The 12914-nt window shown below is 40.6% G+C and overlaps 1 protein-coding gene across 1 annotated transcript; it reads left to right on the top strand.

The window, feature by feature from the left end:
- The first annotated feature begins 4783 nt into the window (after nucleotides 1-4783).
- Nucleotides 4784-8540, top strand: LOC139293936 (gap junction alpha-5 protein-like). The gene is made up of 6 exons (XM_070915618.1): nucleotides 4784-4852; nucleotides 5514-5678; nucleotides 6365-6676; nucleotides 7160-7225; nucleotides 7321-7469; nucleotides 8051-8540. Exons 1-6 carry the CDS (start codon nucleotides 4784-4786, stop codon nucleotides 8538-8540), a joined length of 1251 nt encoding a protein of 416 aa, XP_070771719.1.
- Nucleotides 8541-12914: the final 4374 nt, after the last annotated feature.

The following is a 12914-nucleotide window of genomic DNA, read 5'->3' as shown; positions in this document are numbered from 1 at the left end:
TCAGTTTTTCACATGTAACTAGTGAGCTTGAGAGTTACTGATAGGCTAGCTGTTTCCATCTGTTTCCAGTCTTTATGCTAAGCTAAGCTAACCAGCTGAACAGACAGATGTGAAAGTGGTATCAAGCTTCTCATCTAACTCTTGGCAAGAAAAAGCATATTTCAAAAATGTCAAACTATTCCTTTGAGTGAAAGGCAAAAATTAACGTGATGAATTACTGAGAGTTACAGTTGCTGCTCTTTAAATTATTCACTATTATTAGTATTAATATCTGTATTCAGCACTAGTTGATGGAAGCAATGATTATTTGGTGATTGGTTTACTGGCTTTTTGGAAATTGGCTTAAAATTTTGGCAAAATGAATTCAAAAACTTTGCAACAACAGTGCAGATGGAAGGTATAAACTGTTGTTTGTGGATTTTAAACTTAAGTTTGTTCTCAGTCGACCGAACGGAGAGACAAAGAGAGACATATAGAGAAGAATAGAGTGACACGGAGGAATGCAGGACTGGGACCTGCAGCCATTGTGTCCTAATACAATATCTGACTTCCTTTAGATGCCAGACACCACAAACACACACACATGCACATACATAAGAGTTGAATAGCAGGCAGCGAGGCACCAGGCCCACTTCCTCTGCTGCAGATGTAGACGATGGAGAGGGAGAGAGAGAAAGAGAGAGAGAGAGAGAGAGAGAGAGAGAGAGAGAGAGAGAGAGGGGCTGGGGGGAGAGAGAGAGAGAGAGAGAGAGAGAGGCTGGGGGGAGGGAGAGAGAGAGAGAGAGAGAGAGAGAGAGAGAGGCTGGGGGGAGAGAGAGAGAGAGAGAGAGAGAGAGAGAGGCTGGGAGAGAGAGAGAGAGAGAGAGAGAGAGAGAGAGAGAGGCTGGGGGGAGAGAGAGAGAGAGAGAGAGAGAGAGAGAGGCTGGGGGGAGGGAGAGAGAGAGAGAGAGAGAGAGAGAGAGAGGCTGGGGGGAGAGAGAGAGAGAGAGAGAGAGAGAGAGAGGCTGGGGGAGAGAGAGAGAGAGAGAGAGAGAGAGAGAGAGAGAGAGGCTGGGGGGAGAGAGAGAGAGAGAGAGAGAGAGAGAGAGGCTGGGGGAGAGAGAGAGAGAGAGAGAGAGAGAGGCTGGTACAAACTACAGTCTCACATATTTCAGTTCAGACTTCTGGACACAAACTGTTCTCATCTGTCTTCTGCTGGACCGTCTGTCTCGCTGTCAACTCAACTTTTACATCTACATTTGTTCATCTGTTCGTCTCTGCGTCTCTCTGAACTCTCAAGTTCAGACCCAGCAGCTTAAGTTGGACAACAACACGCAAATTTGCGAGTAGAAGAAGACAGTAATACGCTGATAGTTTATACCTGAGACAACTGGAGGACATCTGGACCCGTGCGACCTCCTCTCATACAAACGTCTTCTGCTGCTGGCCGCTGAAGATCAGTGGAAGGGGAGACAGGCCTTGCTCAAAGGCACCTCATCAATATCTGCTGAGGAAGAGGAGAGCGGCCACTTTACCAACTTTGTCAAGATTTTCTCAGGACTACTGTGACTTCCTGCTTCTGCATCCTAAAACAGGTAAAGTGTTTGATGTGTCCGGCAGGTGGATCCTTTAACACAACGTGCTGCATACAACATTTGTGCATTTACCCATTTACAAGTACTATACGTAAGTACAAATATAAGGTTCTATTTTCTGCATCTTTATACTTCTACTCCACTACATCACAGAGACAAACATTGTACTTGGTACTGCACTACATTTGTCTGACAGTTTTAGTTACTCTTCAGATTATAGTGTTTTTTTAATACCCTTTCTGTCCAGTGAAAAGCATTTATTTTGAATTTGAATGTTTGTGATAAACTGAAGGATGAAGTGTTCCTCTACAGGCTGAGAAAATTCTCATACTTGTTAAACGAAATAAACTATTTAAACACCCCTTGGATCAGCTGGAAAATGCATCGTCAAAGCTGAAAACACAATGAAAGGTATTAGTACTTTTACTTAAGTAAAGGATCTGAATACTTCTTCCACCACTGGAGACAGCAAACTCTAATTTCTCCAGTGCATCTTTACAGTGTTAGGCCTATGAATAATAATAATAACAATAATAATAATTGTACATTTTATTTATAGAGTGCTTTTCAGGGTACTCAAAGACACTTTACATACGTTAAAATGGTCATAAAAAATAACTAAATGCAGAAATATTCAAAGAAGATAGAAAACCATCACAGATTAACAGGCAGAGCCGCTGTCATTATAAACGAAGCACGTCTGCGATGTCTGATATTCAAATTCATTCAACAAACAAACTAAAGACCTACTAATATCACATTGTAAATGTTGTTGGTTGGCTTTGTTTCTAAATTAATTCCCCAGCTTTTGATTTATGTCTCACATATTTATCATGTTGACCTATTAAAATCTTCAATATCTGAATATTAATAGTGTAAGTTATAAATAAAGTTTATTATCGGACTAAAACATCCTCAGGTCTGAACGATGTCAACGGTTTATCATTCATTATTGTAAACCAGCAATGTGTGTGTGTGTGTGTGTGTGTGTGTGTGTGTGTGCCCGTTATCAAGACAGGATGCAGAACAATACTGAGTGCTGGGCACACACACACACACACACACACACACACACACGCACACACACGCACACACACACACACACACATACACACGCGCGCACACACATACACACATATGCACGTAAAGGTCAGGCGAAAGTCTATACAAGGAAGTAATATTGTTATTAATGATGCTGGGAGCACTTGTGAAAGACACAAATACACACTGCCACACACACACACACACACACACACACACACACACACACACACACACACACACGGCTTGTTCAAAGCATTTGGGTTTCACAAAAACAGGAAAGGAGGGGCATTTAAGAGATATTTGATATCAAAAAAATATCCCAGATCTGATATTAAACTCTTAGAGTTAAAGCTAAAGATGTGGTTTTATCTGTTTTCTCTCTGCAGGCAGAAATTAGGACGCTTTGATCAATGAACCTTATGAAACATGCTGTAAAAAAGTTACAGTAAGGCTGCATTCAGACCAAACGAGGCGAACACACCAGTCGTCCCACTCACTTGAATGAGGTAGTCAGTCTCGACAGGCAGTGGTGACCGTGAGGGGAAATGCAACCCGACGTCGGAGCTCCAGAGTTCCCACACCACCGCACAAGCCTGGTCTGAATGTAGCCTAAGAAGCTAATTGAAGTAATCTATAAATTACATAGAAATGGGAAAGGCAGAGAATCTATAGCAAGATACAGTTAATGAAGTGATCGGCGACATGAGCTATGAGTGAGAATAATGAGGAGTAGGAAGTTTTCATTAACGACAGTAACCTTTTAGGATAAACAAAACTATACAAAATGACATGTCATTGTAAAAAAAAAAAAAAAGAGACAAGATTAAGAAGTAAAATGAGCATCCAGTATGAAGTATTGTATGTTGACCCAATGAGCAACAAATAATCAAGACTGTTCAAAACACTTCCTGCTTGCAAATTCAACTTCAACCAGTTGGTAAAGGAGACAACACGATCACTATGTTGGATCATCGATCTCAGACAACTTTAAAAACACTGCAGGTTCATCTGCATGCCAGTGAAGTGGGCGACATACAGCCATTAAAAGGAAAGTAAAAAAAGAGTCAGTTTACAGAACGTCACAACTATATGGGAACATTTTCTCTAATGAAGTCATTAATACCAAACACAACATCACTGGAACGTAGCATGCAGTCCGATTACCATGAAATTTACTGATCATTAGCAAGAACTTTCTCAGGACAAACACTTATTTAACTCCAAGAATAGTAGCATAGTTTGTGTGTGTGTGTGTGTGTGTGTGTGTGTGTGTGTGTGTGTGTGTGTGTTACAGTAGACGTCTAGTTTTCCTTCCCCAGAGACAGACGGAGGACAGTGTGGGAACCGAGAGTGAAGCTAAACTGAGACATGGGCACAGACGTTTTTATTAATGGGGTCAGGGCAGCGGTGGAGAGAGGGTCACAGGGTCAAGATACTACAAGAACACACACACACTCGGAGAGGAAGAAGGCGCAATGAGATAACGCCATTAAAAGAACAAACGATGTGGAAAACGTGGCGGAAATATGGCATTTATGATTGTACTCATTTGAGCATTCCAGTCTCCTTATCGTCCTCACAGATCTGAGACCTGTTTCCTGATAACGGTCGATCTTCGAAGTTAAAAGCGACTGTTTCTATGAACGCTCTTAAATGTGTATGCTTGTGCCAATGTGATGTATTCTATCAAAACAGATTTAAAGTTAAATATAACACACAAACAGGTGACGCACATTTAATGGTGCTTTTTCTCTGCTGAAGACGTTTTCACACTATTTTATTATCTGAGTTTTGTTGATAGGCTCTCTGGGAAATGTGGGAAATACTAGACAGACAAAAGACAAAAGTAGAGACGTGACAATAGATGCACCAAAAGCAGAAATCATGTTTTACATAAAATAAGTCCCAAAGTTAATTGAAAATATAAAAGATTGAAGATATACATCAGTATAACAGCATTTAAGGGGGGATGTCTCCATAACATTTACAACTAACATACAACTTTCTGTCTTTTGTGATGAGACTACAAGAAGCCTAAATACAACAAATGAGCCACCTGACTCCGCTGCAGACACGACACCTGATGTACTCTCTGTTCCTCAGGTGAGTCTCGTACCTGCAGAGCGACTGCTGAGAGACAATCGGAGCTGAGCCTCTAACCGGTCATGGCAGACTGGAGCCTGCTGGGAAACTTCCTGGAGGAAGTACAGGAGCATTCTACCTCTGTTGGAAAGGTATAAATACACACACACTCACACACACACACTCACACACACACGGCAAACATGGCATGCAAGCCAGCATGGCACCAGCCTGACTTCCTCTGCACATGCTGGAAAAAAAGGTAAACAGACACTCAAAATAAAACATTCATATATTTCTAAATCATCCTGTTTTCATTATGTGTATCCTGACCCATCACTTCTGTCCTATACATTATAATAATAACAGATATAAAGTTTATGTCAGATAGGTGTGTTTATTTACATTGTACAACCCCAGAAAAAACCCCATTAAGTCTTAAAATTATGTTCGTAACTCCCTCTAAAATAACACCAATAGCTATTCTTCTTATCTTACGTTAATATTTTCATGAGGGTGTCATGAGAGCCGCTAAATCATTTCTCCTCTATTTAATTTAATTTCAATTTTATTATCCATGACTCAAAATGCAAGAGAAACATGTAATGGACTGTTCAACCATTCGATCTTCATACTAACTTTCACCCACATTTGTTCAGACTTTTTATGGCCTTTTCAAATCTTGTTCTTCTATAAAAAGTCCTCATTACTTCATAATTTCAACACAGCGTCTACTATATTTCCATGTCATTGTTTCTGAGGGATTGATATATATCTTTCTGTACACCCTCTTTGTTGTTTTTCGCACCACAGGTGTGGCTGACCATCCTGTTTATCTTCCGTATCCTGGTGCTCGGGACGGCCGCCGAGTCGTCGTGGGGAGACGAACAGGAAGATTTCGACTGTGACACTGAGCAGCCGGGCTGCGAGAACGTCTGTTACGATCAAGCTTTCCCTATAGCACATATACGATACTGGGTAATATATATAAACCTCATGTGATATATATATATGAGATGTTTTGGTGTAATATCAACTGATTTTAAGGACCGCACTTCTTGTTATGAATGTTTTAACCTGTTAACTACAAACCACATATACCACGTTTTATAATTTGATTTGCTGTTTCATGCCTTTCATTTTAGTACATAACTTGCAGCTGCTGAGTCCTTTTTTTTAATCACAGCTAACACTAACTAAGTCCTTTTTTTAAAAAAAAAACCTTATCTTTGTGTGCTACATCAGGATTTGTGAACCACCTTTTTAAAACAAAAACAACCTAATTTAACTTTTCAACAGCGACGTGGCTCCTGGAGATGTTCTGACTTTCAAGTCTCACCATTACCATTGCAGCGATTTTCATACTAAACTGGCTGCACTGAAAGACAAATCCTCCTTAAATCGAAACGTGAAAGACAAACATGAAGCAGTGTGGAGCGCACATTCAGTGTCCTCTAAGTGTGGAATTTGGACAAAACAAACTAAACAAATCTGCAAGAGAATTATCATAGCTGAATCTCAGCGCAATAAGGATGTAAAGTAGTTTAGAAGTGTAGTTAGTTGTCTGCTTCATGCAAAATAGTTGGTTAAGTCCTTTAATTTTGAGCGTCACTACCCTTTAATTCAACTGTCTTTAAGTATAAGTCTTGCTGATCTCCTCCCAGGTGCTCCAGATCGTGTTTGTGTCCACTCCCAGTCTGATCTACATGGGCCACGCAATGCACACTGTTCGCAGAGAGGAGAAGAGGAGGAGCAGAGAGGAGGAGGGGGGAGGGAGAGAGGAGGACACGGGAGGAGGTGAAGAAGGAGGAGGAGGAGGAGGAGGAGGAGGAGGAGGAGGAGAGAAACAGGGGAGGAAAGGAGAGAAGGACGGAAAAAAGGAAAAAGAAGATGGTCCATCAGCAGGTCGAATCCGTCTGAGAGGAGCGCTGCTACAGACCTACATACTGAGTATACTGATACGGAGCATCATGGAGGTAGATGCTGCTGCTGCTGTCAGTGCTGCTGTCAGTGCTGCTGCTGCTGTCAGTGTGCTGCTGCTGCTGTCAGTGCTGCTGTCAGTGCTGCTGCCCCTGCTTCTGTTACTGCTGCTGTGGAGGGCTTCGGCCTCTTTTAGCTCATTGTTTTGATTTTATGGCACATTTACTGCATGATTCAGTCTCAGCACCCGTTTCCAGAGGCAGCAGGCAGCTGTTTGCAGTAAACTAGCTCTGATAAACGCACTGACCTACGCTACCTGCCCAACACCTGCTGTGGATTATTAATAGTAATAGTAGTAAGAGGGCCATTCTGCATTATGACTACTTTTACCTTTGGTACTGACTTTTACTTGTAACAGAGTATTTCTACACTGTGGTATTGCTACTTTTACTTAAGTAAAAGATCTGCATACTTCTTCCACCTCTGTATAAAACTCACAGTAAATTCATGCATCTGACTGTGATTGGACCTCCATACAGGTGGTGTTTCTGTGTCTCCAGTACTTCCTGTATGGGATCTTCCTCAACCCTCTGTATGTCTGCAAGGTAAAACCAGAAATCCAAATCAGTTTTATTTCATTCTATGTATAAAACATAACATTCAGGCCTACAGTCATATACACTCTCCCTCTGTGTCGCAGGCCTGGCCGTGTCCACATCCAGTGAACTGTTATGTCTCCAGACCGACAGAGAAAAACATCTTCATAGTGTTCATGCTGGCTGTGTCGGCCGTCTCGCTGGTCCTCAGTGTGCTCGAGCTGCATCACCTGGCATGGAGACGCTGCTGCAGGTCTGTGTTATTCGTGAAGTTTGAGTTTTAAAGACGTGACTGTAATTCTGACCTCTCACTTGCTTCCTCAGGCCAGCAGGGGATAAGGTGTTATGTAGTTGTGGGTTTGAGTTACTGGTCAACAGTGAAAGGTATTCATATGGATTGATAAATAGGGATTTGTGCGTATGCAGGGTTTGTGGGTAGAAAGGTTCTTTGTATTAGTCCTGTAGAACTTGAAGTAAACAAAGCTCTTGAAATCTAAAGTACATTTCCCACACCAAGAGTCCTGTAACTATTTTAAACCCTCAGTGATTCAGCTTTTGCCTCCTGGAATTAAGTGTAAAAGCCAAACTGTATGAGGGGGAAAAAAACGCTGTAGGCCTGAAATGTGACTGCTCACTTCTTCTGGGAATAAATAGGCAACTGCAAGTACGTTAAGTACTTTAAAGCAGGCTTACTTCTACAAGCACATACATTGTTTCACAACCTCTCACTGGATCCAGGTCACAGAACAGTTAAAACAGTATGTTTCCTATTCGATTATTATTTATGGTGAGATTGTATCATATCTGTTAACTGACTAAAACTCTTCATTGCAGGAAGATCTCCTTCACAGAGAAGGCCGTCTCTCCTGCTAACGCCTCGCTGTCCCGACAGCTTTCTCTGTCTCCTCCTCCGCCGTCTACCCCACCTCCAGACTTCAGCCAGTGTGTGATTGGCTCCTCGCACTTCCTGCCCCTCCCTTTCCCCAACCACCGTCTGGCTAACCAACAAAACTCAGAGAACATGGCGACAGAGAAGCACAAAATGGCTGCGGCTGTGGAGGAGGTCAACCTCCTCCAGATGAGCTGCTACTCGCCCGGATGGCAGGAGAATAGTAACCATCAGATCCAAGATGGCGGATACCTGACCGACACTAACTGCTACAGCCCTGGGGGCAGGAAGATCAGCTGCCCTCAGATCCAAAACGGCGGCCCAGACGGGCTGTTGCTTTGCCCGAATGGGGGGCTCTGTCAGAAGGACAAACGAAGATTCAGCAAAACCAGTGGAACGAGCAACCGAACGAGAGCAGACGACCTCTCTGTTTAGAAAGAAAGCCGAAACGGACAAATTCAACTACTCGCACAACTGAGATGCATTTGACCCATTTGAACACATGCACATAATACACGTGGGTTCTCATCTAAGACACCTGAGGGAATCAGAGCCTACACATTTAGCACGAACACGAACTTATTTTTCAGTTTTGTCCCGACTGCCATCAAAATGGGTGAAACTCCACTCTGCGACTTGATTAGGAGACGATGTCTTCAGACATTATTCTGCTCGTAACAGGCTCAAAGATTGCACTAAACTCCTAATTGATCATGATCGGAATTTGAGGTGTTCAGATTGCAGTTTAAGTGAAAAGTACATGTAGAGTTAATGCACATTTATCTGGAGAATCATGTTTAACATCATCAAAATGCAAAAAACGACGCCTACTGTGATTTTACCAACACTTCCACAAGTCCACAAGCCTGAAAAAGAGATGAAATTTGTTCTCTAATCACACTCAACCTTTAGGTGCTATGGTTGCCAGATATTTCACCCAATTATTCACTCAGGTTTTTGAGGGAAACAACTAATGGGATAACTTGGGACTGGTGTTAGTCTACTGCTCGTACCACAGAGACTTCACACCTTCTTTCAGTGCTGAAGCAAACTGTGATTTAGTGATTGCTCTCTACATCTGACAGAATTTAACCAGGAAATGAACGTCTGCCTCACATCTGTGGAAGTCAAGAAATCAAACTTTTACCTGTGGACTGAGCCTAAACTCACTGATTTGCTGGCTGAAATTGACTGTCGCCGGACAGCGCTGGCTTCTTCATTTTCCAGTGAAGCAACAGGAACTTAACTGCTGTAATTTTGTTAAACTGTTCTTGTTATTCGCGTCAAAGAAAAGTTGTCATAATTTTTACTGTATATCTGAGAGTTGCAGATGTCCAACCGTTTCATCAGTGGAAATGAATATGAAGCACAAACGCCGATTGCATCTTCACACCAGCATTTTTTTCCCATTTCTTCACTTTTACCCTTAAAAGCTGTTTTAATTTCTCATATATGTCCTGAATTGTTGTTTTGTGACACCCTAGTCAGTTTGGATGACTACTGGTGAGTTTATTGCACTGTATTTGTAACTGTATGTAATTTTCTAATGATTTCTATGAACACATGTGAACTGAAACACAATGGACTACAACCTCTACAATCTGAAATGTAGGTTGTGTGTTTTGTTGGTTAGTGGTTTCTAGACAAGAGCTCAACAAATTACAAATATCATTAGGTGATGACTACTATCAACGATAATTGACTGTTTCTTATATTGTAGTTTTATATTTATTATTCCACTTCAATAATGTGAATGTTGTATATGTTTAAAAAGCTTTGCAGATAAAACCATGTGAAGCCTGTGTCTATGTCTCTGATGTGCATCTGATAAAAGCAAATGTTGTTATGTGATGGACATAATAAGAGCCCTACAGTGTTCTTTTTCATTTTAAATGTTGTCTGGAAAGCTGCTAACTAGTGTTCAATTACTGCCTTGATACCAATTACTGTTGTCACAGCTTAAATAGGTCGTTTTCACAGATGACATTTTGACATTTTGAAAGCACAGAGTAAGCCAGTGTGTCCCAGTAAGCCATGACATTGTGATGGTGAGCCAACCTGCACAATACCAGGACCCTGAAACTGAAGCAGCTGAATGGAATTTAGCCATCATTCATTTTAATATTTTCACCTGTACTTTTCCTACTGTGACATGTTAAAATGTTTTCCGTCCTCGGCCCAAACAATCAACGATCTGGTTTTCGGACAATCGGATGGATTTCTGTCTCACAGTTTGAGCATGACTGCTGTCAAAATACCCGTAATCAACTGTAGTGATAGTAGTAGTTTTAATATTACTGGAATAGTAATAGTAATAATAGTATTTTACATATTATGCCAATTTAGCATCAAAATTGCTGACTGACTTTCTTTCAAACACAAGCTGGAAGAGATAACTTCAGCAATGGACAGATAGACATCATACTGAGAAATGCTGAATAGTTTAAGAGAGGGGCACTAAGGAATTTAAAATGTCTTGCCTGGTTCCCATGGCAGATGTCCAGTTTGGAAAAGGAGCTGATGGGAGAATTCCCAGTAAGGTCATCTGAATACATCAGGAATGTTTGGAAACTTCAACACTGAAGGGTTTTGTGTTTTCTTTCTCATCTGTGGCAGCCATGTTTTACACCACAATCCTGCTGTATAGGCCAAAAGACTAAAGGATACTGTACATTATGCTTAATGGTAAACTGCATAGCAGGCAGGTGTTTGACAACTGACAAAATCAACTGCTAGAATAAAATTGATTAAATTATATGTAGAGAATAATTTTACCTATTAAAAAGGCAAGAGAAAATGATAAACAAATAATAACTTCACTCTACTTTTAAGAATAGTCATTCCATATTTAAATGTTAAAAAGAAAAATGAAACTAAAAAATAAAGTTGGACATTGAAATCATAAATGGAAATTGTGAGATGGCAATTTGAATGAAATGTCCAAATGTAAAACATGACATGGGATACGGCAAACCTTACATTTAAAATGGCAATAGGAGTAGAAAAGGAAACCATATGTAATAAAAATGAAAATGGAAAAGGAAAACAAAAATATTCATAAGACAATTGGAAAGGAAAAATGCAATGTTTTGTTGTTACTATTGTGTTTTTAGTAGTTAAATTAACAATGTTAAACAAATACACTAGTGAAATTAATGTAAACAGGTGTCATCTGTGCTGCAGTCACTGAAAAAGTTCAAAACAATTCTGTGAACAACGGTGTCCTCTGGTGGCCAAATATATAACTGCAGGACTAAAATTACCACATGAAAATAAAACATAACTACAAACTCATTAGTAACAAAGTACACAGGCTATGTAAATGAGAATGTTTTTATGTCGTTTAACATCACATATATCATAAATGCTCAAATGTCTCTTTGTCTCTATCTTTGTGAGGACCAATGTAAATTTAAGCCATCTTAGTGAGGACATTTCTGCATTGTGAGGACATTTGGGCCGGTCCTCACTTCTTCTTCAGACTGTTTGCAGATTCAGACTTGGGGGTGAGGGTTGGGTTTAAATGTTTAGTTTGATGGTTAAACCTGCAATAACTGATTTTTAGCCACTTGGGGGCAGTAGAAACAAGCTGTGAACACAACATTGACATGTTATCACTTTTTAAGTTGATATTGTTGATAAGCAAACAGTTGCTTATTTACACATCCAGCTGTTATGGCGCAACGATATCATTCATTTGGAGTCATGATTGTGTCCACCTGATGAATGTAAGACCAATAGTCCTGAGGGAAATATCTGGTCCTTTAGCTGCTACATGCTCCGCTATGTTCACCGTCTAGTTGCTAACTGTGTCTGTCTGCTGTGTGATGCTGAGCAGGTAGTATACAGTGGGTTTTTAAGAGCTTTTTCCACTGAAAACAGCTGCCTGCTGAACATGAGCTATATGAGAGAGGTGAGAGTGAACCACCTCTGCTGCCGGACTGATAAACAATGAGCCGAAACTCACTATAAAGCACCTTTAAGCTAAGGGGGAGCTGCAGATTCTGCAATTAATTCTCTGTAGGTTCATCACCACGTGTGACCTAACATGATCACCGTGTTTTCACAATGTCATCTGGTACATCGTTTTTATAAAAATATCGGTTATAGCCGCTTTAGGCTAAAGAATGCATTATGTCAATAAGGGAACTCGCAAGTATAGAACTGCAAGCGTGTGTGTGTGTTTGTAGTCAAAGCAGCACTGTTGTTTCCTCATTGCAGATACAAACTTGTCTACTTTGCTGACAATAATATTGTGACCTCATAAGGTCTCACATGACCTCAGATATACACTGTTTGTCATCCATAATCCTGTATCTAGGTCATGTGTCAGCTGTATTTATATCTCAAAAGGGAGACCCTTGTTTACAGCTGGCTGTGTGTGTGTGTGTGTGTGTGTGTGTGTGTTTACCCTGCTCTCTCTGTAAATGTCACCATAAATTACAAACACAAGAAGTATGTAAGTGCTATTTTGAAATAGCATTGATGTTTTTTATGTCATATGTATGAAATATATCAAATCTGGGCCACACAAACGTATCACTCTCTCAACATGAACACGTCTTACTGAATATAAAACTTTCCGGTAACTGTTTCAGTTAATGGCACACTTACAGCACCACTTAATCTGTGCTTTTGTCCTTGAACACAAAAGGTGTCATAACTTTCATTTTATTTATCAAACACCCTCTTGGACCACCAGGGCTCACTAAGTCCCCATGAGTCTGATAACTGCTGAGATATCTGTTCTGACATTTTAATCATCCACGTAAAACTATTATTTGTTCCTCATCCTTATCGTCCCCTTAA

Source organism: Enoplosus armatus, chromosome 12 (genome assembly GCF_043641665.1).
Source record: "Enoplosus armatus isolate fEnoArm2 chromosome 12, fEnoArm2.hap1, whole genome shotgun sequence".
Classification (NCBI taxonomy): domain Eukaryota; kingdom Metazoa; phylum Chordata; class Actinopteri; order Centrarchiformes; family Enoplosidae; genus Enoplosus; species Enoplosus armatus.
This window is presented reverse-complemented; position numbering and strand designations above follow the sequence as displayed.

Bases quoted from the DNA above. Each gene is read 5' to 3' on its own strand.
- LOC139293936 (XM_070915618.1), top strand. From the start codon at position 4,784: ATGGCAGACTGGAGCCTGCTGGGAAACTTCCTGGAGGAAGTACAGGAG. The intron at 5,679-6,364 runs GTAATATATATA...ATCTCCTCCCAG, and splicing joins TAGCACATATACGATACTGG to GTGCTCCAGATCGTGTTTGT. The intron at 6,677-7,159 runs GTAGATGCTGCT...ACCTCCATACAG, and splicing joins TGATACGGAGCATCATGGAG to GTGGTGTTTCTGTGTCTCCA.